Raw genomic sequence first — 26,209 nt, 5'->3', positions numbered from 1 at the left:
TGTTTTTTATTAGGCAATAAATGTAAACCTGAGCATTGGAGAATCTCAACATTTTGCAGGTTGATGGTGTTACTTAAAATTAAAGCAAATTCCCTAACTCTGGGAAAAATTATATGTTTTATTTAATGCCCCAGACAAGTGTTTTTTGTAAAGAAGTAACAGTGGGGTTTTCTCTTAAGTATTGCTTTAGGTGCTTTCATATTTACAATTGAAAGAAAGATTTAAACCAGACAAAAATAGGTTTGACTTTGTAAAAAATGAATTTTAAATCATATTTGTGTGGTAATGATGGACACATCATTTATAAATTGTTACTGAAATTGAATTTGGAAAATGAACATGTGTAATAATGCATGTTTCAACTAACAGAGAACTTTGGGTATCATATAATGTTTGAACAATGCAAAAAATGTGGATGAAGAGTTTGAGATTTACGCTGAATTATAATCTAAAAGAAAACATTATAAAATGATATACCGTTGCTATTTAACACCTGATAAATTGTCAAAGATTTACAAACGTGTTGGAAATGTTACTATGAAGAAAGATCTTTTGCCAATCTTTGCTTAACGCAAAGTAAAGAAATACTGGGGTAAGATTCATATTTTAATACAAAAGATTCTCAAAATGAATATAACCATCAAGCCAGAGACTTTTCTTTAGATTTAATGGAACTTGGGAAAAAAGGAGGGGATTTTCTTGTTATACATGTTGACAGCAACAAGAGTGCTCTATGGACAAAAATGGAAAGATACATTAATTCCCATCATGGAAAAACGGCTGAAAAACTGATGGAATTAGCTGAGATGGCTAAATTAAACCCTTTACATCAAAGAAAAAAATTCATCAAACTTTGTTTCTATTTGGATACCTTTCTAGTTTTTGCACTTGAGCTTAAAAAAAATGAAATATTGATTTGCTGATTAGTTTGTTGCTATAAAAATAGCGAATAAATGTTAACTATGCAAAAGTAAATGTTGAGGCTATAATGTTATACTGCATTTTTATTCTAGTGCAGTGAAGAGACATAAAGAATGTTTTCCCCTTTTACCTTACATTTCTCTCCCCCTTTTCACTCTTCTCCACTCTTCCACTATCTTATTTTCACTTGTATTTTATAGTTGTAGTAAAAATTTAACTAAAGCTTAATACAAAATTATACTAATAAAAAGTATTGCTCGCATTTGATTGGGTCTTGTATTTGGTTGGATCTGCCACACAATTGTATGGGTAGGTATAAGCTTCGCCCCCTTTTGCACCAAACGAGAAACGCGAGACTCGCTGAGCCTCCAACAGAGGGCCGTTTCTTGCATCCTCTCGCTCGGGCCGGCAGGGGGCGCTCTCCCAGAGCCGGAACTCGCGCGGCGTCCCGGTTGTCTAGTAACGTTCCGGAAGCGGTGCCCGAAACGGGAGGAGCCGAGACGGCGAAGATAAAGAACGCGGCGTCGCTTCTCCGTTAGGGACGGTGAGCGAGAGCCCATTTCCCGAGGTTGTTTTGGGTTGGGGTGAGGGGTGGAGGCCGACTTGGAGCGCGGATGGGGAGGATTTCTCTAGTTTAGCTCAAAGCGATGAAAGTCATAACGAAACAGGGCTCCGTGTATACAGTAAAAGCAAATCCGTGCGTATGTATTCACACGTATATACACACACACACATACACACACATACATACAGATATACATACACACATATACACACACACATACACACACATACATACAGATATACATACATACACATACACGTGTATATACATACATGTATATATATACACACATACATATATATATATACATACATAAACATATACATATGTGTATATATACATATATACACACCCGTGCACACACACATACATATATATACACATACATACACACATGCACATACATGTGTATATATATACGTGTATATGTGTTTTTTTTTAAATTTGTGCTGATAAATAAATAAAGGGAGACTGGTATAGATCTATTTCAAGCTATTTAGCTCTCATCAGCTAGCCATACCCTTACTGGGATTTGAACCTGGACTATATCAAATCCCAGTAAGGGTATGACTAGCAGATGAGAGCTAAATAGCTTGAAATAGATCTATACTAGTCTCCCTTTATTTATTTATCAGCACAAATAAAAAATAAAAAAACACAAATATAACAAAGGCAACAGTAAAAATATTGGGTTTCTGTTGTGATGGACTCTTGTGACGAGCCGATAGACAGATGATGGAAGCAGTTAGCTTCCTCCCATAATTGGGGCTTACCAGGCGTTGTAAAAAAAAATCTAATAGATACGTGTATATATATATATAAACACACACACACCCACATACATACATATAGAACATTTTTCTTGGGGTTCCCACTGCCGAAAGCCACGGGGTCATTTAGAAGAGGTTCCAGCACTTCAGTCTTCCAGTTCTGGCATTTTACAAATAGAATGACAATACAGGATAACAGAGTTGGAAGGTACCTTAGAGGTCTTCTAGTCCAACCCCCTGCTCAGGTGGGAAGGCCTATACCATTTTGAATAGAATAGAATCATAACTAGAATAAATAGAATATTGTTTCAGACAAGTGGCTATCCAACATCTCAAAGACTTCCAGTGTTGGAGCATCACAACTTCCGGAGGCAAGCTGTTCCACTGATTAATTGTTCTAACTGTCAGGAAATTTCTCCTCAGTTCTAAGTTGCTTCTCTCCTTGATTAGTTTCCACCCATTGCTTCTTGTTCTACCCTCAGGTGCCTTGGACAATAGTTTGACTCCCTCTTTTTTTATGGCAAAACCCTGAGATATTGGAACATTGCTATCATGTCTCCCCTAGTCCTTCTTTCTATTACATTAGACATCCCCAGTTCCTGCAACTGTTCTTCATAGGTTTCAGCCTCCAGTCTCCTCATCATCTTTGCTGCTCTTCTCTGCAGGGAAGGGACTTTGCAGGTGTCCTAGTCCTCTTCTCAAACAGGAGATCCTATTCCATTCCAGAAAAATGGCTGTCCAGTGTCTTCTTAAAAACATCTAGTGTTGGAGTATCACAACATCTGATGGACAGCAGTTCCACTGTTTAATTGTTCTCACTGACAGAAAACTGAATTGGTTGGATCTCTCTTTAGCAATCTTCAACCTGTTACTCCTCGTCTTGCTCTCAGGTACTTTGGAGAATAAATTGACCCCACTCTTCGCTCTGGGAGCACCTCAAATATTGGAAGACAGCTATGTCACCTGTAGACCTTCTCTTCGTTAGACTAGACATACCTAGTTTCTGCAACCATCCTTTGTATAGTATAGCTTCTAGAATCTAGACTCTTCATCATCTTTGTTGTCCTTCTCTGCACGCTTTGTAGGGTCTCAAGCGTCTTTTTTGTATCATAGTAACCAGAACTTGATGCAGTATTCCAAGTGTGACCTCACTAATGCATTATAAAGGAGCACTATCATTTCTCACGATCTTACTACTATCCTTTTGTTGATGCAGCCTAGCACTACATTGACTTTTTGGCTCCTTCAGCACATTGCTGGCTCATACTTAATGGTGGTCTACTAGATCAGTGTTTCTCAACCTTGGCAACTTGAAGATGTCCGGACTTCAATTCCCAGAATTCCCCAGCCAGCAAATGCTGGCTGGGGAATTCTGGGAGTTGAAGTCCGGACATCTTCAAGTTGCCAAGGTTGAGAAACACTGTACTAGATCACTTACATCCTCTCACAATTACTGTATTTTTCGGAGTATAAGACGCATATTCCCCCCCCCCCCCCAAGAGGATGAAAATCTGGGTGCGTCTTATAGACTGAATACAGCATTTTTGGCCTTCCAAAACCCTGCCCTCTTCAAAAAAAATGAACATGGAGAGGGTTTGGGAGGCCTGCAAAGTGCTCCTAGGGGCTGGGGAGGGCAAAAACGAGTGAAAAATGGGCAGTTTTTTGCTTGCCCCCCTCAGCCCCCAGGAGCACTTTGCAGGCCTCTCAAACTCTCTGCATGCCCCGTTTTTCACAAAAAATGAGGCTTGCAAAGGGTTTGGGAGGCCTGCAGAGTGCAAAAACGTTTTTTTTTTAAGTTACCTCTTCAAAACCTTGGTGCGTCTTATATACCTGCGCATCTTATAGTCTGAAAAATACGGTACTATTGTTAAGCCAGGTACCACTTATTCTATATCTGTGCATTTGGTTTTTCTTGCCTAAGTGCAGGACCCTACCTTCCTCACCACTGAATGGCATTTTGTTGGATAGGGCCCAGCATCCAAGTCTGTAAGATCCTTCTGAATCTTGAGTCATTCTTACAAAAATGTTAGCAATCCCCCAACAGCTTGGTGTCATCTGGAAATCTGATGAGTTCCCTTCGCTCTCCTCATCTAGATCATTTATGAAAATGGTGAAGAATACTGGGCCCCCGACAACCTTGGGGTACCTCACTGGATACTTCCCTCCAGATAGATGTAGTTCCATCGAAGACTACACAGTAAGTGTGGCTGGTCAACCAACCGCATATCCGTCATTGTCTAACCCGCATTGTTCTATCTTACCAAGAAGTTTGCTGTAGTCTACTTTGTCAAAGTGACAATAGTTAAGGGCTATTAGTTTCAAGAAGCCCTCTGTCTCTGTCCAGCGGAGAGATTTATGCGAATGAAAAGCAAATATTCATGTCCAAGGATAATGTTGCAGGATTCAATCGGGGTTGGTCACCAGGACCAGTTGTTTTGTCGTCTGAGCTTTTGGACTCTTGCTGGAGTCCATCTTCAGGGAACCTCTTAGGTCCAGGATACCTGCGAGACCACCTACTGCCACCGGTAGCTTCCCACCGTCCAGTACGATCCCACAGAGTTGGCCTCCTCAGGGTACCGTCAGCCAGACAGTGTCGGCTAGTGGCCCCCCGGGGGAGAGCCTTCTCTGTGGGAGCGCCTTCCCTCTGGAATGAGCTGCCCCTGGAGCTTCGTATAATCCCCGACCTCCGGTCCTTTCGACGCACCCTAAAAAGTTGGCTTTTCCAGCAAGCCGGCCTGGCCTGAACAAAATAAAATAAATGATTGATTATTGTTAATTTTAATCTAATTTTTTTTTCTGTTTCAAAAGTTTTATTTCTTTTAAGGCAAACATTTCATCATTCCTCAATCAGTAAAACATCGAAGTACAATTTCTTGTATATCAAAATAATTCTAGTTTACCACCAAATTCTTGTCTAGCCTAATATATACCCCCCCTCCACCCTCTCTCCCAACCCCCCTCCACCTTCCCCCCCCCCCGACTTCCCAGAACCCGTACACGGTATCGATTTCTAACAAACACAGTCTAAAATCTATTGAGAAAAAAAAAGAAATAAACAAAAAATTAATAACATTCTACATTGACCTTAGCTTCTTCTTGCTAAACCAACTTTAAACAATTTAAATCATTTCTGATCTTAAGCATAGGCTAACTGGAATTTCTTGGTCCCATATTTATTTTGTATATAGTCAATCCATTTTTTCCAGTCTCGTTTATATCTCTCATTTGAATGATCTTTAAGATATGCCGATATTTTAGCCATCTCGGCTAAGTTTGTAACTTTCAATGTCCATTCTTGAGTTGTAGGCAAATCTTCCTTCTTCCAGTATTGCGCCACCAACAGTCTTGCTGCTGTTATTAGATGCAAAATCAAGTTAGTCTCTACCACTGTAAAGTCCGTACATATACCTAGTAAGAATAGCTGAGGAGTAAACTTTATCCTTCTTTTAAAAATATTTTGCATAATCCACCATATTTTTATCCAAAATGCCTTAACCTTTTGACAGGTCCACCATATATGAAAATATGTAGCATCGAGAGAGCCACATCTCCAACATTTAGGCTGTAAGTTCGGATACATAGAAGCCAGCTTTTTAGGATCTAAGTGCCATCTATAGAACATCTTATAAAAATTTTCTCTCAGATTTTGAGCTTGTGTAAATTTCACATTTCTTACCCAGATTCTTTCCCATGTATCCAGCATTATTGGTTCTTCAATGTTTTGAGCCCACTTTATCATACAATCTTTAACTAATTCTGTTTCCGAATCCATCTGTATTAATACATTATATATATCCTCTTTATGTGCATTAAGCTTTGATCTCTTATTTGTTTAAACAAATTATCCTCAACTTGGATAAAACCAATTTTTTGATCTATTTTCCACCTAGCCTGTAATTGCCCATACTGGAACCATGTTTGAACTACCTTCTCCTCTTTTAATACCTCTAAAGATTTTAATTGTAGTACCCCCCTTTCCGAGGTAAGAAGCTGTCTGTAAGTGATTCTGTCCTGTTTTTGTGCTATATTCATATTTTCAATTGCGTGTCTAGGAATTGCCCACATGGGTATCTTGTCATTTAATTTATATTGGTATTTTTTCCAGACCCGCAGTAAAGCATTTCTTAAAATATGACTTTTAAAATTCTTGTCCATTTTTTTGTTGAATAACAGGTAAGCATGCCAACCATATACCAGATCGTGTCCCTCAATATTCAATATTCTATCATTAGTTAATTGAGTCCAATCACTAATTACAGTTAATGCCACTGCATCATAATATAGTTTTAAATTAGGTAGTTTCAAGCCTCCTCTCTCGCGTACATCTTGCATTATTTTCATCTTTACCCTCGGCTTCTTTCCTGCCCATACAAATTTGTTAATACCCTTCTGCCATTCTAATAGATTCGCATCTTTTTTAAGTATAGGTAACATTTGGAAAAGAAATAAAATTTTTGGTAAGATGTTCATTTTCACTGCCGCTATCCTACCCAACAAAGATAAGTGCAGTTTCTCCCATTTTTTCATCTCTGTCTGTATACTATGCCAAAGTGGTTCATAATTATGCTTATATAATTTCCCATTTGAAGTTAAAATGTTAACTCCGAGATATTTGACTTTTTTAACTACCTCACATCCTAACATCACTCCTAATTCTTCCTTTTGTTTAGTATTCATATTTATAGCTAATATTTTGGTTTTCCCTAAATTTATTTTAAAACCAGACACTTGACCATATTGATTGATCGTATTCATTAAGACCATACTGGATTCCTGCGGTTGTTCCAATATTATGACCAAATCATCCGCAAAAGCGCGGACTCTATATTCTTGCTGCCTAATCTTGATCCCTTTTAAACCATCCAAGCCCCGTATTTTATTCAACAATACTTCCAAAGTTATAATAAACAATAATGGGGACAAAGGACAGCCCTGTCTTGTACCTTTTCCAATTTGAAAAGAGTCTGTTAAACTTCCATTGACTATGATTTGTGCTGTTTGCTGTTGGTATATTGCTTTAATTGACCGTAAAAAATTATCTCCATCTGCATTTTTTGCAATATCTTCAACAGAAATTGCCAGTTAACTCGATCAAAAGCCTTCTCAGCATCCAAGAATATAAACGCGGCAGGGATCTGGTTATTCTTTCCCAAATATTCTAATGCATTAATAATTAATCTGACATTACTTTTCATCTGTCTCCCCTGTATAAAACCTGTTTGGTCAGTGTGTATCAATTGTTGAATAACCAACATTAACCTATTTGCTAATATTTTAGTAAAAATTTTATAATCTACATTCAGTAATGAAATAGGTCTATAATTTTTGGGTTGGGTAATATCTTGATCTTCTTTGGGTATCAAAGATATAAACGCTGTCTTCCAAGATGGGGGCACTTTACCTTCCATTTGAATCATATTAAATAATTCTCTAAGAGGTTCTACCATTTCTAACTGTAAATTTTTAATCTAATTTTTTAAATGTTATTGTTAATCTTAATTGGGTTTGTTTTTTGGATACTCTATCTAATATAGTTTTTTTTAACTTTCGTAATATGTGTTTTTTTTAATGTTGTACGCCGCCCTGAGTCCTTTGGGAGAAGGGCGGCATATAAATCTAATAAACAAACAAAGAAACAAACTTCTCTCTAGAAGAGTGTGTGCTGTTCTGTGTGGTATTTATAGTGCCTGTTGTATGTGGTTTTTAGATATTAATTGGGGTGTATTGATGGCTTTTTTTAGGATAATGGCAGGAAAAGTAAAATGGGTGACGGACATCGAGAAATCTGTATTAATAAACAATTTTGAAAAGCGAGGGTGGGTCCCAGTGGCTGAAAACGAAGACTGGAACTTCTATTGGTAAGCAACATTTTTTAATATATATATCATGGAGTATTAAGTACACAGCTCTTAAAGATGATTGATTAATGGCAGATAGTCCTTGACTTACAACTAGTCGCTTAGCAACTGTTTGAAGTTATGATGGAGCTCTTCAGGACTACATACGAGTCCGATTCAAAGTTCCAATGGCCAGGGCTCCCCTGTGGTCATGTGGTCACATTATGGGTGCTCAACACACCTGTTTGCAGTGTTGAAGGAAATGCAATTAGTCTCCCTTCTCCCAGTATTTAGGGAAACGGTTCCAAAATCATACGTTTTGCTAACACTTTATCGGTTAATTAATTTCAATGGTAGTAATTCTGATAGTATTCCAAGGGTGGTCTTACCAAGGCTTTGTGAAGTGGTACTAAAACTTCACGTGACCTTGATTCTATCCTTCTGTTAATGCAGCCTGGGATTTGCATTGGCTTTTTTGGCTGCTGCTGTATTGTTGGTTCATATTTAAGTAATTGTCTTCTAGGACGCCAAGAGCCCTCTCATAAGTTACTCCTTTTGAGCCAGGTTTCACCTAATCTGTACTTGTATATTTGGTTTTTCCTATCTAAGTGTAAAACCTTACTTTTCTCCATGAAAATGATTGCTGAGTTCCAGAAGGCTTCATTGGAATGGGCTTGGGTAAACAGTAGGGGCTTTGCTCTTGTTCTTCTAAAAGTGTAATGTTTCCATTGGTCTTCCTCTTTAAGTTTGTATATAGCCATGATGGCAAACCTGTGGCATGCATCAGAGCCCTTCCTGATGGCACATGAGCCGTTGCTCCAATTCAGCTCTGCTGCACAGGCGCACGTGCCTCCCTTTTTCGGTGGGCATAAGCTGTAACATGGCATTTTGCAAGTCATCACAATGTCACTCTCTTTCCATGACTTAGAGTTTGGTTTTTTTGAATTAGTTTGTTAAAAAAAAATTCTAAAAATTAAATGGCTGTTCTTGTTTTGTTTCTTTTTTTTAAAAAAATAAGAAAAATATAAAAAATTGTAAAATTTAATAAGTGTGAAAATTTAAAAAATTAAGTTTACAAAAGTTCTTGGCCCTCTCTTCTTTGCCTTGAAAATTCATCACTATCTTCCCTGTTGTGAAGTGTCAGTCTCTTTCTGTGGCTTTGCCCCCCCCCCCCTTTCGTTCATTAAAAATTTAAAAATTTATAAAAATTGAAAGAAAATAAATTATGTTTTTTTCAATTTTTATTTTTTTTAAACTGAAAAAAGCAAATTTCAATTTATTAGATTGCTGTATACTTAAGCATATAGGAATGGCTCAGTGGATTTAGTGCATCAATCATTTATACTCCCTGAATATAACAGAATAACAGAGTTGGAAGGGACCTTGGAGGTCTTCTAGTCCAACCCCTTGCACAAGCAGAATATCCTATACTTTATGGAGAAATGGCTGTCCGGTCTCTTGTTAAAAACCTCCAGTGATAAAAGTACTCACCGTTTCTGAAGGCAAACCATTCCATTGGTTAATTGTTCTAACTGTCAGGAAATTTTTCCTTAGTTCTAAGTTGCTTCTCTGCTTGATTGTTTTCCATTCGTTTTTTTTTTGTTCTGCCTTTTGATGCTTTGATAAGTATGTTAACCCTTATTTATTTTAATTTATTTTATTCCATTCAATAAAAGTCCTTTTTTATTAAATTTTATGAATCACTCATTTTATTGACAAACACTATTTCCCCCCCACAATTGATCGTACTTGGAAAATCAAGTTCAATTTCTAAAACTCCCTTCTGGTTTCCTACGCTCCCTGTGCTTCAAAGATAACATTGTGCCAAGTGCTTTGTGTCCCCAATTCCTCAGAGGTAGAATTACAGCCAAATAGCTAATAATGCCAGTACTTGTGCTATAATCAAAAGAAATGCGAAAGATTATCGGAGGTGTGGTTGCAGGGAAGGGTTGAAACAGTTTTCTTTTATGCCTTTAAATTTTTTTCAGTTTCTTTTGCTAAACATATTGAACCCATGATCTTTATTTCTATTGAAGATTTAGTTGTTTCGTGATGATCCAAGTTGTTTCATGACTTATGGTACTTGCATATTAGTCAAGATATTTGTACAGTAGTTTTAATTTTCTGCTGGGACTATTTTTTATTGTTGCAATTTTTTTAAGGATGAAAAAGTGGTAATAAAACCCTAGATGCCTAACTAAACTGAATCAGCGTTTGGAAGCATCCTGAGTAATAAACTTGTCTTTACAGGATGAGCGTACAGACTATTCGGAATGTTTTCAGTGTAGAAACTGGTTATCGTCTCTCTGATGACCAGATTGTCAATCATTTCCCTAACCATTACGAGCTGACCCGGAAGGACTTAATGGTGAAAAATATTAAAAGGTACAGAAAAGAACTGGAAAAAGAAGGTAGTCCTCTTGCAGAGAAGGATGAAAATGGAAAATACCTTTATTTAGGTGAGTTGGTTTAGATAATTAGAATTATTTACGTATAACTTTGAATACCAGGTATGCTAAGGCTGCATCCTTACATCTGCTTAAAAGTTTTCTTTAGGTTTTACGCAACTCGACTTCATGGACACACTTTTATGGAGCAACCTTTTGGCAACAGAGGAGAAATTGTTTTCCATTGCTGCCTTTATGGTCCAGCTTAAGACTTTGGTCCCTCATGATGTCCCTTCTGGGCAAAATACAGTTTTCCTTTTCCTGGAAATCAGGACACGAGTCATGATCAGAGCCTGATTTGTAATCCTATTTTCAGGGCAAAGATTAGCCATAATTTGCTGGTGCAGATGTAAAAGTTTGACTTGTAGTGACTTCATGAACACTTCCATGTTGTTTTCCCAGCTGTTTCAGCCTGCTTTTATTGTAACTTAGCTTTAGCTTTTATTGAACTTGTATGCCGCCCTATTCCCTGAGGGGACTCACAACTTGCATATCAGTTGTCTCATTCTTGGAAACCACAGTATCTGCCATCAGACTCTCTAACAATACTCCTTGCATTTAGGAGACAGAACGAAACATTGTTGGATGCCTTCGTATTAGCATTATTTGGGCAGACTTAAAAAAAAAAAGTCTGGCAGCCGCCACTCCTGTCTTTCGAATGCCTTTCTTAATTGCAATTGCACCCACTCCCTAATTACAAAACGGCCTTCGGCCACAGGTACTGCTGCAATTAGCGGGAAGCAACAGGAGGACACAGCCATGGCAGTCAAAAACCTTAGAAACCAACTGAGAATTAACAAGGCAGAAACAGAAGACCAAGGAAGCAATGTGTGAAAAATACTAGCACAGATTTAGTGGGGAGAAATGGCATTGCGTCTGCTGGATTCCATTGGCGGCAGGGGTATAGGATGCTGGGACTTGGCGGAAACTGATGGGTAGCTTAACACCACAGAAAAAGTGGGGAGGGTGACACGGCCGTATAGTCAAGCTATGGTGCAGGAAGGTCAATATCATTGCTTTATGTGGTTTATAGCAGTGGCCCCCAACCTTTTGGGCACCAGGGACCGGTTTGGTAGATAGTTTTTTCAGCAGCGGAGGAGGTATGGCTGCCTGCATCCAGAGGTGGGATTTAGCCAGTTCGCACCTATTCGGGAGAACCGGTTCTTAACTTTCTAAGAGGTTCAGAGAACCGGTTGTTGGAAGAAATCTTATTTTGTTTTTTTCCACTTTACAGATCTAATCCTGTAAGGAAGGCAGGAAGGAAACATCCTGGTGTTGTTTCTCGCCTAATCTTTATTGCCCTGCTTAACAGAAACTGCCTCTCCGGTTAACCCTTATTACATTGTAACAGCTAAGGCAAAGCGCCCATCTGCATGAGTGATGTTGAGTTGGCCACACCCACCAAGTCACATGACCACTGAGCCATGCCTACCCAGCTGATCATTAGGGCAGAGAACCGGTTGTTAAATTATTTGAATCCCACCACTGCCTGCACCTGTAGTTAACTATCTTTACTGCTACACCATTACAGTATTGCAAAAAATACACCTCATATCTGCATCTATGCAATCACTTTTCCAAGATCCCTCCAAACAGCTTACTCCCTTAGCAGATTTCTTAGAATGATCCCAAGGTCGTTCTAAATTCTTTACATTCCATTAAGATTGCTCCAATAAACCTCCTCTGAACCGAGTGGAATTTAAAGTTCCATATGTAACTGATGTAGGGACACGGTGGCTCAGTGGCTAAGAAGACACTGAGCTTGTCGATCAGAAAGGTTGGCAGTTCGGCGGTTCGAATCCCTAGCGCCGCGTAATGGAGTGAGCTCCCGTTACTTGTCCCAGCTTCTGCCAACCTAGCAGTTCGAAAGCATGTAGAAATGCAAGTAGAAAAATAGGAACCACCTTTGGTGGGAAGGTAACAGTGTTCTGTGAGCCCTCGGCGTTTAGTCATGCCGGCCACATGACCATGGAGACATCTTCGGACAAAGCTCTTTGGCCTTGAAACGGAGATGAGCACTGCCCCCTAGAGTCGGGAACAACTAGCACATATGTGCGAGGGGAACCTTTACCTTTATCTTTGTGTGATGGATGGATGGATGGAAGGAAGGAAAGAGAAATTAATTAATTAATTAATTAATCAATCAATCAATCAATTAATTATTGGAATGCCCTTGCAGTATCTGAGAGATTAAACACTTGGTCTTGCCATCAGGCCGTGGGATCTCATGGAAGGGTGGATCCCATTAAATGGTCGGTATAAACTGACTATGCTTTGTCTTTTTGTTATCATGGTTTGGTTTTTAAATTGTTTTAACAAGTGAAATTATGATTGCTTAGCTTTTATTTTAACTATGTCTGTCGCCAAGAGTGACACAGTAGCGAGATGAGTAGCTATATAAATTCAGTCAATCACACCCGACTCAGTGACAACCGATTAATTAACTTAGTACCACATATTTTTAGGATTGTTCTCTTTTTCGCACAGAATCGTAGAATCTGACCGAATATTTTCATGTTTTGAATTCTATAAATTAAGAAAGGCAAAAAAAGGTAATAATTGTTTATTAGAATTTCTCAGACAGAATTAAAACACGGTGGCTGTTATCAGTAAAAGATGAAACATGGAAAATTTTATGCATATTCTTAGATTCACGTGAGGCTTTTAAGGTTAAAAAAGTGATTGCTGTACAACATTTTATGTAATTTGTTAATGGAATTAAACTGAGTTACCTCCACTTCTGTTTATTTTTATTTTAAACTGGAAAGTTAGCGAGAGCTCTAATGCTCATTTTCATCCTATCTTAAATTAAAAAAGAATGAAATGGGTAAATAATTGAACAGAAGGCTCATCCTCTACCATCTGTCTGTCTCCTTATTTAATTTAATATTCTATTTTAAACTCTCTTGTATCCTTTTTAGACTTCGTTCCTGTCACTTTTATGCTTCCGGCTGATTATAATTTATTTGTTGAAGAATTCCGAAAAAACCCTTCCAGTACATGGATTATGAAACCTTGTGGAAAAGCTCAAGGGAAAGGAATTTTTCTCATCAATAAGCTTTCCCAAATTAAAAAATGGTCTCGAGACAGCAAAACATCTACGTAAGTTTCTTGGGGGAGGGGGGATATTTTCGGTTGATATTGTGCCTCATTGTACCACATTTGATTAAATAAGTTCTATTCCAGATTTATCCTTCATCAGGAACTAATTTATAACTTCTTTAAAAACCTGATAAAGTTTTATGGTAAAATTTTTCAGACACTTTTATGTTAAACCTAAAATAAATTTACACTTTACGCCTATGTTGTGGCATTGAGTTTGTCTTAATTTAATTAGTTTGTCGTAAAGACTTGGTTTTAAAAAAGGAAGACTTTCTGCAAAGGAAATAGAGCTGAGGTGGGGCAGTGGTTAGAGTGCAGTACTGCACTCTACTTCAGCTGACTGATAGCTGTAGTTCGACAGTTCAAATCTCACTGGCTCATGGTTGGCTCAGCCTTCCATCCTTCCGAGGTTGGTAAAATGAGGACCCAGATTGTTGCAAACCACTTAGAGAGGGCTGTAAAAGCACTCTGAAGCGGTATATAAGTGCTATTGCTAAATAGGAAATTTGCTTAGGAAACATTAAATTAAAACTTATGGGGAAAATTATTAAATGTATATCCTTTTGCCAGATGCAGATAAATACTCCCATGCTTGAAGGGCAGTTCTCTGTATTCATGGCACTTGAAACTGATTGCTACTTAGGACATATTTAGGAACAAATACATAGATTGAGAAATGTGTTTGAAATTTGTAATGCACAATCATATCAAAAAGGTTTACTATAGAATCCTGGAGGTCTCAAAACGTAGTTTCCCAAAACTTTCTGAGTTTTCACACCATAGCCCAGCCTCCTGTTTTGGATCAGAAGCCTGTTAGTCCCAGGCAGGGGTGGGCTGCTATGGGTTCGCCCAGGTTCAGGAGAACCAGTAGCTAACGTTACAGCTGGTTCGGAGAACCTCCAAATCCCACCCCTGTCTGGCCCCGCCCCGCCCCCCTTCCTTTCCAGGAGTCTCCACGTGGCCTGTTTTGGATGCGAGGTATGTGCAGGGCCCACGCGGAGGCTTGGGGATAGTGGGGTACACCTGGTACGCCCGGTACAGTGCCTGCTGGGAGCACCAGGTACCGTTCCGGTATGGTGCTCCGGAGGGCCCGCCCGCCCTCCTCACCTGTATTTGAGCCAATTTGGGCTTTCACGCACGCATGGAGCGTACGGTGCCTACGTGATGCTCCGCCAAGCAGCTGGAGCGTCATGGGCAGTAAGTACGCATACGTGTGCCGCACATGTGCACGTGGTGGATGCCGGGCCCCGTTGCAGCATACCGATTGCAACAGGATCCGGAACCCAACACTGTTCAGGGAGGGGGAAAAACGGGCCTCCCAAAAGGCTGGAAACGGGGCCCAGAGGGCCTCCAGAACCTGGGGGAAGCAGTTGTTACCCTCCCAGAAAAAAAGAGAGAAACTATAACAAAACTACCATTAAATATCCAAAACACAAAGATTCAGTAATGAAAGAAATCAATTGCTTTGTGGCATCCTTTTCTTTCCTGAAAGGAAAAGAAAATTTATTTTCTTTTTAATAAGATTGGAGGGGAGATGGGGATGGATGAAAAGATGACTCATTCCCCATATTGTCTGTGTGCTGCGTTTCCATGCTATCTTGAGAAAAAAAGGAAGCACTTTACAATGCAGTAAGGCAGCAAGCTAGCAGCAAACTTACATATGGAGGCTTACGTACGATTTTGCCCGAGGTTGAAAACCATCATGGCTCTGGCAGAAAAAGAAAACTACATCTACATGGCTTTGCCTTGATTACATTTAAAAGAAGAAAACTAATTTAATAAACTGAAATAATGAAATATAAATATCTTTAGGTTTGTATCTCAGTCCACCAAAGAAGCCTACGTGATTTCCCTGTATATCAGCAATCCACTTCTGATTGGTGGGAAGAAATTTGATCTACGCTTATATGTGTTAGTATCTACGTACCGTCCTTTGAGGTGCTATATGTAAGTCCCGTTTTTGTTGAATTGAATTGAATTTATTGCATTTATATGCCGTTCTATCTGCTGGGTGGGGGTGGGGAATTGTAGAATTGTACAGTTGAAAGAGACGCGGTGGCTCAGTGGCTAAGATGCTGAGCTTGTCGATCAGAAGGCGCCGCGTAACGGAGTGAGCTCCTGTTACTTGTCCCAGCTTCTGCCAACCTAGCAGTTCGAAAGCACTTAAAAAATGCAAGTAGAAAAATAGGGATCACCTTTGGTGGGAAAGTAACAGCACTCGGTGCACCTTTGGCATTTAGTCATGCCGGCCACATGACCACGGAGATGTCTTCGAACAGCACTGGCTCTTTGACTTTGAAACGGAGATGAGCACCACATGAAGTTAAACATGTTACAAACTCGTATTAAATAGGGAATAAAAGAAAGATCACAGTAACTGCTGTCAAAGAAGCTGTCTCTTTAAGAATATTTAAATTGTTATATATCTTTTCTTTGTATTTAAGGTATAAACTTGGGTTTTGCCGATTTTGCACAGTAAAATATACCCCAAGTACAAGCGAATTGGATAACATGTTTGTCCATCTTACAAATGTTGCCATTCAGAAACATGGGGTAAGATTCTTTCATAATCCAGATCTAAATTATTTGGAATTAATTAAAATGTGCAACAAAAATAAAGTTGCTCACTTATATTCAGAATATCATCCCTTGTGTATGTAATTCACAATGAGTCATGAAAAATATTTTTTTTTTTTTAATATATTTTATTCAATTTTCACATTCCATTTGCAATCATTTATATACAGGGTATTCACTATAAGAAAAGAAAAAAAAAAGAAAAGAAAAAGGGAATAAAACGAACAGATAAAAAGGAAACACAACTCATCATTCACAACCCCACCTAACCCTTCCATCCTCCATACACCCCATCTACCCCCTCCAACTTTCCTTTCTCCCTCTAACACTCCCCTCCTACTTCCCTTTCCCCTCAAACCTTCCTTCTCCCCTTACTCCCCAGACACCCTCCTTACATTCCCCTTACTCCTTACATTCCCCTTACTCCTTCCTTACTCCTCCCTCTTCCTTCCCTCTACCTCCCTCCTTGGTGTATGCCTTTATTCGAGTGTTGTTTGATCTGATAAAGGTAAAATGAACCAAGGAAAAAAAAAAGGAAAAAAAAAAAAAAAAAAAGAACCACCGTATATAAATACATTCTTGTTCTTATTAAGGCTATGTTAACACCCCCCCACCCCACCCCCCCACAAATCCCCATCCCTAATCCTCCCAACTTCCCAGGGCCCACACCTGGCGCTACCTTCTGTCTAAAATATCTTGTGTACATATGGATTAAAAAATAAAATAAAAAATAAAAAAATAATATATCAAAAGAAAGAAAAAACAGAGAAAAAACAGAGAAAGAAAAAAGGGGAAAAAAGAAAAAAGAAAAGGAAAAAAAAAAAAAAGAAACCACTCTTTGTGTTGATCTCAGCCCCCCATCTTTATCTATGTTTAAATAGTATAAATCATTCTATCTATATTTTATTCTCGTCTCTTACTTCTTTGCTATTTACCCCAACCTTCTGTAGGTTCTCCCGTTCCTCTTCCTAAACCTTATGATCCCTTCCGATAAAATTTAAGCAACGTGGTTCATGCCATATATTCAAATATAACTTTACAGACAAATAATCAAACTTTCCCTTCTGGTAAAATTTTACACAGGATGAATGATCTTTCTTTACCCCCTTTTCAAACAGTAAATCTAAATAATCTAGCCAAGCTTCCCCTTCTTAGTAAAATTAAGCAGCGTAAATCAGATATTACTTTACACAGAAATCAATTTCTATCTTAAGATAATTCCAACCAACTTCCTCTTCTAATAGGATTTAAATAACGTAATTCATTCCACATGCGTTTTACCCTTTTCCCTTACTTGTCTGAAGTTTTTCCCTTCAAGTAAAAATTAAATAGCATGGGTCATTCCACATATTCGAATACTTTCAGCAAGAGTCAGTTAACCTTCTATTTTAAAATAGTCCCTTCTAACAAAGTTTAAACAACATAAATCATTCAGCATTCTTTTTACACATTATCTTAAAATAATCCCAACCGACTTTCTGTTCTAATAAGCTTTAAACAACATAAGTTTTACCCTCATCCCTTGCTTGTCTAATGTTTACCTCAAATAACGTAGTTCATTCCACATGCATTTTACCCTCATCCCTTACTTGTCTGATATTTACCACTATCAAATTTTATACTAGCATTTGTTTAAAATGTAATTCAGAGCAATTTCAACCAACTTTCCCTTCATATAAAAATTAAATAACATGGATCATTCCACATATTCAAATAATACTTTCAGCAAGAATCAGTTATCCTTCTATTTTAAAGTAGTCCCTTCTAACAAAGTTTAAACACCCTAAATCATTCCGCATTCTTTTTCCTCAAGCATTTTGAAATGTCTAAATTCTCGATCTCCGTTTTTCTACTTCTCCGAGGGAGGAGGGGCTACCCCCTCCATCTTGCAACCACATGGCCAGCCGCTCGGCTTCTCCTTCCGCTTGTCTCTCCACTCTTCCAAACGCGTCAGGAAGTCCCGCCTTCAGAATCCTACAATAGAAATCTTGAGCCTCCGAAACAGAGTTAAGACGAAATCTTTGATTCTCAAATGTAACCGTGATACCGGCAGGGGCCTCCCATCTGTATCGAATCTGTTGGCTCCTAAGCTCCTTAGTTAAAAAGGCGTAATCCCTTCTTGCTTTCAGCATCTGAGAAGGAATATCTTTAAAAACAATCAGGTCTTGGCCGTCAACTCGGAGACTGTTATTATGAAACTTTTGCACAATCGCATTTCTAGATTCTTTTGTAGAGAAATGTATAATTATGTCCCTCGGGAGCTGTCGCTGTTCCGCTATCAATGAGTTCTGGCGATAAATTTTCCGAATCTGCCAATCAAAGTTAAGTCCCGGGCTTCCCAGCGCATGGCTGAAGGCTTCAGCAAAGGTCTGTTTCAAATTCTCTTGCTCCTTTTCACGGAATCCTCTGACTCTTACCGCAGATGCCTTCCTATTAAAATTTATCATCATAAGCTGTTTCTCATTGTCTCTAATTTTCTGTTGTAAAATTTCAATATTGGTAGTCAAATTAAAGTTAGCCTTCTCCAGACTTTCCAATTTGTTTTCTATTTCAGCAGAGTAATCTGACAGGGCAGACACAGCTGCAAACGTATTCGCCTTCATTTGATTAACTTTAGATTTTAAATCATCATATAATTCCAATACAAATTCCCTGATTTCTTTTTTAAAAGCGTTAAGCATTTTAAGGAGATATTCCTGTGTTAAAAGTTCCCCAGCAGAAGGCACAGGAGACAAAGGCTGTGTTTCCAATGAAGATTCTTTAAATTCTTTTGTAGCAAGACGCTTCTTTGACTTGGGTGGCATAATAAATAAGCAAGTAAGCAGAGCTTCGCTCCCCTCTATTTCCAAAGAAGAAAAATTTATTTTGTTAAGGAGCAGTCTGCAGGAAGATAACACCGGCTAAGTACATCAATCATCCACGGAGAGAAATCGCCATTTTGAGGTCTATTTAGACAAAGAAGTCTCTAAGACGAATGGTGCTGGTATTTACGATAGTAATAAAAACATAAATCTCACAGGGGTGGGACCCGCCCATATCAATTCTAGCTTGAAAAAACTTTGTCTTGTCCTGGGGGGGGCTAGCCTGTCTGGGGCTGCCAAAAAAAAAGGCAGCTGAGAAGAAATGGCTGGAGATAAAAGCTCCGCTTCGGCCGGATCTAATCTCTTTCCACAGCCATAAAAGAAAAAAGGCTGTGGCTTACGATTAGATCCTAACCTACGGGGCTATCCTCCCTGCCCCTTTCTTAGCCAAAAAGGGGTGCTATCTATGATCTTATTTAGATATACAGACCAGATCTCTGAGGAGCTCGGTGGAGCCCTCCTCGGCAACAGGCCACGCCCCCCGGAAGTCCTCATGAAAAATATTAAAAAAACATCAAAACTACTAGAAAGCATTTCACCAAGGCTGCTGTTGGCAACAAAATCTTGAGGCACTGGAGATAATATAAAAAATATTATATTCTGTTCTATATTTATTTATTTGTAATATTTTATATGCAGCTGCCTCCTGGGAATTTAGGCCACAAAACCCATAAAGCAATATTCTAGAATACGAAGGATTAAATTTTATCATATGAACCCTAAACTACAAAATGCTTCATCCCTTAGTCAACTGCTTCCAACTGCTGCCTGAAGGCACATAGAAAACAGATTTCTAAATGCCAAAATTATTATCGTGGAGATGAAACATTTTTGTATTCTCATGACTGTTTTGTTACTGGCTATTCCTTTGTCTTCTTTTTATTTGAAATATATTCCATTTTAGTTTTTTATTGTACATTTTAACCAGTGGTGGGTTTCAAAATTTTTTGGAACCTACTCTGTGGGTGTGGCCTCCTTTGTGGGAGTGGTTTGCCAGCCATGTGACCTGGTGGGAGTGGCTTGCTGGCCATGTGTTCTCTCTCCCTCTTTCCTTCCTTTTGTCTCTCTGTCCCTTTTTTCTTTTTTTCTTTCATCTCTCTCTCTTTTTCTTTCTTCTTTCTTTCTCTTTCTCTCTTTCTTCCTTTCTTTCTCCTTCTCTCTCTCTCTGTGTCAGTGTGTGTGTGTGTGTGTGTGTGTGTGTGTGTGTGTGTGTGTGTCAGTGGTGGGTTTCAAAATTTTTTGGAACCTCTTCTGTAGGTGTGGCCTGCTTTCTGGGTCCACTGGTGGAACCTCTTCTAACCGGTTCGGTAGATTTGACGAACCGGTTCTACCGAATAGATGCGAACTGTAGGAACCCACCTCTGATTTTAACTAACAATCCATTTTCCAACTATAGTGCTCTTTTTTTTTAAACAAGTAGCCAATGAACAGTTGACATAGACCTTTGCTTCCCTACAACATAAAATTTTTAACCCACCTAGATTGAAATCATCTTTTAATTATTCTGTTTATTAGGCGTGGAATTTCTCAATTTTGTCCTTAAATTAATATTAAAAAGCGGCTTTAGGATGTGTCCTGGAAGGATAAAAATTTATTAAAGTCTACCTAAAGTCTATACTTTTTTGTTGATTATTTTTGTGCACAATCCAATTTAATGAAGACGTCTGGTTCTGAAAAGTCTTTTGAAAGTAAAAATGATAATTTGATGTATCTTTGTAGGATGATTACAACCACATCCATGGTGGCAAATGGACAGTCAATAATTTGCGTTTGTATTTAGAAAGCACTCGAGGGAAAGATGTCACAAACAAGCTGTTTGATGAAATACATTGGATAATTGTACAATCATTGAAAGCAGTTGCAGTGAGTAGAAAAACAAGTTTATGATGAAGGAAAGTTAAGTAATACAAAAGACCATTCAGATTTTTTCCAGTGGTTACTTATACAAGGTATATTTGTTCCTGAAACTTGACGAAGTATCATAGTAAATGTTTGACATATTTTTTTTATTCCTTATATTTTGTGATCCACTATTTTACATTTTCTGCTATTCTGGCATGTCGAATGTCAAATGTAAGGGGAGCTGTGTGATATGAAAGTACAATACATATTTAAAACCAGTAAAAGAAACCAAAAATATTTCCTCCTCCTCCTCTTACATGTACTGGTCTCTGACTTTAAAAAAAGAATGTAAAATTCATAGCTAGATGGTGGAGGTATTTATGCAGAAATATAAGATAAATACATATAGGACAATATTTTTATGGTATGCATTCCATTGATCTTTATAAACAAAAATAAAATCTGGAAAAATACAACATTTAGCAACCTTACAAAAAATGTATAGCTACAAATACGAATCCTTAAAAAATAACTCAAGGTGAATGATTTATTGAATCTAAACCATCTTATCATTAGATTATGGGCGAAAGCTATCAATATAGCTTTCTGTATTAGGAATGACAAGTGTATTAGCCTTTAGAATAAAAATGCTACATAAAACTTGATAGCCTTCCTGAGAATGTTTAAATAAGGAAAAGATAAGACATTCAATCAAGAGTATTCTACTAAGAGCAAAAAAGGAGGAGTTTCATGACTGCAAAAATATTAAGCAGTAGAACAATCTGCCTTCTGGAATTGTAGGTCTTCATTTTATTTATTTGTTCACAAACAAATTGTGTATCTTTTGTTTGACTTCATATTCTTCCTTTTTATATTTAAGGATTTGTATTGTTACCAACTGTATGATCGATAAACTTGCACAATTTCTTTGTAAATATCCAGATTATATTTGAAATGTCTTCTATCCATTATTTTAAATAGTCTTCAATACACTGTGAAGAAGATCTGATCACACATCCTTCTTCTTGTTTACTTTCTTTCTTCATTCATTTACTTACAGCCTGTGATGAACAATGATAAACATTGCTTTGAATGCTACGGCTATGACATCATTATTGATGACAAGCTTAAGCCATGGCTTATTGAGGTAAACAAACTTACATTGTCTTTAAAGTGCTGTTTTTCAGAACTGTAGAAAAAGGAATTACTTATTTTTTTATTGTTGAAAGACAGTTTCGAAAGGCATAGAAAGCAAAATCAATCAAGTACAAAATCTGTAAAGGAAATTCCAACACTTTTGTACTTATTTGAGAAAACTCATAAATCATAAAAAATAACTTCCCAAGCAATTTCAGTTCTTCAATTTAATGTTTTCTTAATTAACTCAGAATCTTTTCTAAGTGCTTCACGTAATTGACATTATTGAATCAGTAAGGAAGGTGTTAAATCACTGAATTACTACTGATAGAACTCTGCACACTTAGAATCCAAAGATTGGAAGGGGCTATTTATTTCAAATTCCAAGCTCAGTGTAGAAACCTAAATTACTGTATACTTAGTAGGAAGAGACACATATTAGTCCATGGTAACAAAAAATCAGAAGACTTCGGTAGCACTTTTTCAACTAACAGGTGTTATTAGAAGGTAGAAGATTCGGTAAGCTGCAGATCTGCTAATCAGAAAAACAGTGCTACCAGATCACTCCCTATTTTATCTGAAGTAGAAATTTTGGTGTGACTTTATTTCATAAGCTGTTATTTATTTAGCAAATGGGGACCATGAATTTTTCAGAGTATAAGACGCACCTTTTTCCCTCAAAAAAGAGGCTGAAAATCTGGGTGCATCTTTTATACTGAATACAGCATTTTTTGCCTCCCGAAACCCTGCCCCCTTCACCAAAATGGCTGTGCATAGTCTTTAGGAACCTTGCAGAGTGCTCCTGTAGGACGGGGAGGGCAGAAATGAGCAAAAAATGGGCTGTTTTTTGCTCAATTTTGCACCCCCAGGAGCACTCTATAAGCCTCCTAAAGGCTATGCGTGCCCTTTTTTTTTTTTGACAAAAAATGGGCCCGTTTTCACAAAAAAAAGGCCATTTTTTGCTCGTCCCCCCCCCCCCCCCAGCACTCTACAAGTCTCCTAAAGGCTATTCATGCCCTTTTAAACAAACAAACAAAAAAAAATCCCGGGCTGGGAATTTCTGCAGAGACCAAAAACTTTTTTAAAAAATTTGCCTCTTCAAAACCTTGGTGCATCTTATACTCTGAAAAATACGGTATCTGTTTTCTCTTTCTTGCTTTCTCCATAGGTTAATGCTTCCCCATCTCTTACTTCCAGTACTGCAAATGACCGTATACTCAAGTACAATCTGATAAATGACACGCTTAATATTGCTGTGCCCAATGGAGAAATTCCTGATTGCAAATGGAATAAACCGCCCCCCAAAGAAGTTCTTGGGAATTATGAAATTTTGTAAGTGTTTAAGAATAGAGATACAAATGTCTAGAGTTCTGTTGGGCCAATATCTTACTTATCTATGAAGGTTTCACAATGAATCCATGTTAATTGTAAGTCAAGAGAAGTATAATTCATGTCTTAACCATTATTGCATTGCTATTTAGAATACATACTTAATCCTTTTTCTTGAAGGAAGACGATATTTTTCTTTATTTTGCTTGGTTGTGTATGTGTGTGTTAAGACACTTGAGCTTGTCGATCAGAAAGGTCGGCAGTTTGGCGGTTCGAATCCCTAGCGCCGCATAACAGAGTGAGCTCCCATTTCTTGTTCCGGCTTTTGCTAACTTAGCAGTTCGAAAGCACGAAAAAAATGCAAGTAGAAAAATAGGAACCACCTTTGGTGGGAAGGTAACAGTGTTCCATGAGCCCTTGGCGTTTAGTCATGCCGGCCACAAAATCATGCAGACGTCTTCAGACAGCACTGACTCTTCGGCTTTGAAATGGAGATGAGCACCGCCCCCTAGAGTCGGGATCGACTAGCACATATGTGCGAGGAGAACCTTTACTTTTATGTGTGTGTTATTTGTGTGCAGAGATAGTCCTCGAATTATGATAATCACCAGCACTTTTGTTGCTAACCAAAGTGGTTGTTAAGTGGGTTGTCTCATTTTACAACCTTTTCCCTTAATTTTTTAAGCAAATCAGTGCAGTTGTTAAGTGAGTTGTACAGTGAATTTGGCTTCCTTCATTGAGTTTGCTTGTTGGAGGCAGCTGGGAAGATTACAAATGGTGATCACATGATCCCAGAAGAGTTCAACTGTCATAAATATATGCCAGTTGCCAATCACCCCAATGTTAATCACGTGACCACAGGGATGCTGCAATGATTGTAAGTATGAAAAAAGATAGCAGTTATATAGCAATAGCAGTTAGACTTATATACCGCTTCATAGGGCTTTCAGCCCTCTCTAAGCGGTTTACAGAGTCAGCATATCGCCCCCACAGTCTGGGTCCTCATTTCACCCACCTCGGAAGGATGTAAGGCTGAGTCAACCTTGAGCCGGTGAGATTTGAACCGCAGATAACAGTCAGCTGAAGTGGCTGCAGGAGAGCACTCTAACCACTGCGCCACCTCGGCTCATACATCACTTTTTTCAGTGCTGTTGTAACTTGGAATGGTTATTAAACAAATGGTTGTAAGTTGAGGTCTATCTGTATCAGTGGTGGGTTGCAGGTGGTATGCCCCGGTACTTGCATACCGGAGCCTGCTCCGGAGGGCCTACCCGCCCGAGCTCCTTACCTGTCCTTTAAGCCTTTGGTGCTTCTGTGCACGTGCATGACATGTACAGCACATGCGCAATACTCTGCTGAGGAGCTGGAGTGTCTTGGAGGCTTGCGGACGCCGGGGCCATTTCAACCATACCGGTTGGAACAGAATCCGGAACCCACCACTGATCTGTATACATAAGAGTGTCAGCTGTGTATATAGATTATCCCTTAACTTTGTGAATAGCAGTCAGTGTTTTTCCCAAAGTTTAGAGTTTATTGATTATATTATATGGATTCATTATTTTTGAAATATCCTCAAGGGTATACATTTAAACTTTACGTACTTTACATAAAGAAAATAAAAGAACAAGCTGTTTTCCTCATCTGGTGTTCTGTATTGAGGAGATTTCTCCTGCCTAATACATGGTGGAGCACTCTATAATTGTCTACAATTTCTTCATCCGGCAGCTGTTGCAATTCAACTCGAGAGAAAAAATCCACCCTTTTGATCCAAATCAGACTTTGATTGTTATCTCTCTTCCCTTTAGATATGATGAAGAGATGGCACAAAGTGAAATGTCAGATCGGGATTTGCGAAGCCGTTCTGGACAGTCTGTTGGACTTAAGGGAAACCGAGCCAGAGATCCTGGAAAACCAGGGACTTGGAAGTAGCAGAATAAATTGAGATTATTATTTTTTGGGAAATTTTGTGTAGATATCTTTTATTTTATTTGCTAAATACTAGTCCAGAGAAAAGAATATTGCTCAAAGATGACAGGATGGAGGCATGTTGATCATTAGATCCACTGTAATGTTACTGCAAACTTACTATTAATGCAAGATTATTATGCTGCATGTTATAGTGGAAAATGCAATGAATTAATGGAAACAAAATAGTTCCCAAGTCAAGGTACTTTCTTTGAAGCAACAACTGCTATCTCAAGCACTGCAACAGAAATATGCATTCCAAGATTAGTATTTTTTTTTCTGAATTGTTCTAGAATTCTAAAGCAAACTGTTCAAAGCCTAAGTATTTATTGCAAACCAATATCAATATATTAGAAATGTTATTCCTTTCTAAGGCATGCTGTTGTTCTCTTCAAAATTAAATATAAATAAAAATTTAAAAATAACATATGCTTGGGTGAAAAGATATCTTAAACTTTCTATTGGGAATGCTATGAGAGGTTAATTGTGATGGTATATCACAGTAGTGGCTAACCTTTCTCTCCTCAGGCGCCGGCAGCGTGCGCACACATGCCCACCCCATAATGCAATGCGTGCGCAACACCCCCCGCACATGCGATCCCTCCATGGCCTTCCTAAAGCCTGGTACCAAAAATGGAGTGCGGAGGGGGCACTGTACCCCCGTGGCCTATTTTGGGCCTAGCAGGCCTCCCTGAAGCCTCCTGGCATCAAAAACGGGGCGCTCCCCCCCGTAGATGCACACACATTTTTATGCTCTCTGCTGCCCACGCATGCACGGCAGAAACCCGAAAATCAGGTGGTTAGTGGGAGGTGTGCCACATGCATGGTGGAGCCGCTCTGGGGTGACGGCTCATGT

General features: G+C 38.5%; 1 protein-coding gene across 2 annotated transcripts; it reads left to right on the top strand.

Annotated features, from left to right (window-relative positions):
* The first annotated feature begins 1,368 nt into the window (after nucleotides 1-1,368).
* TTLL1 (TTL family tubulin polyglutamylase complex subunit L1) lies at nucleotides 1,369-25,779 on the top strand. Of its 2 annotated transcripts, XM_087722196.1 has the most exons (11): nucleotides 1,369-1,465; nucleotides 4,351-4,453; nucleotides 7,998-8,114; nucleotides 10,344-10,552; nucleotides 13,462-13,642; nucleotides 15,455-15,589; nucleotides 16,087-16,195; nucleotides 20,800-20,943; nucleotides 21,983-22,069; nucleotides 23,228-23,391; nucleotides 25,194-25,779. In XM_087722196.1, exons 3-11 carry the CDS (start codon nucleotides 8,002-8,004, stop codon nucleotides 25,315-25,317), a joined length of 1,266 nt encoding a protein of 421 aa, XP_087578322.1. In that variant the 5' UTR covers nucleotides 1,369-1,465; nucleotides 4,351-4,453; nucleotides 7,998-8,001; the 3' UTR covers nucleotides 25,318-25,779. The 2 variants fall into 2 exon arrangements, with proteins under 2 accessions (XP_087578322.1, XP_087578321.1); XM_087722195.1 differs by lacking the exon at nucleotides 4,351-4,453.
* The last annotated feature ends 430 nt before the right edge of the window (nucleotides 25,780-26,209 follow it).

This window comes from Thamnophis sirtalis, unplaced genomic scaffold (assembly GCF_051295495.1).
Source record: "Thamnophis sirtalis isolate CommonGarterSnake01/CBP01778 unplaced genomic scaffold, rThaSir2_p1.2 scaffold_9, whole genome shotgun sequence".
In the NCBI taxonomy this organism is placed as follows: domain Eukaryota; kingdom Metazoa; phylum Chordata; class Lepidosauria; order Squamata; family Natricidae; genus Thamnophis; species Thamnophis sirtalis.
Note: the sequence above shows the minus strand (reverse complement) of the source record. Positions and strands in the feature narration are given on the sequence as shown.

What these genes read in the sequence shown, in the direction of transcription:
- TTLL1 (XM_087722195.1), top strand. Translation starts at nt 8,002, where the DNA reads ATGGCAGGAAAAGTAAAATGGGTGACGGACATCGAGAAATCTGTATTA. An exon ending in GAAGACTGGAACTTCTATTG is followed by an intron (nt 8,115 to 10,343) that starts GTAAGCAACATT and finishes TTGTCTTTACAG; the next exon opens with GATGAGCGTACAGACTATTC. An exon ending in AATCATTGAAAGCAGTTGCA is followed by an intron (nt 20,944 to 21,982) that starts GTGAGTAGAAAA and finishes ATTTACTTACAG; the next exon opens with CCTGTGATGAACAATGATAA.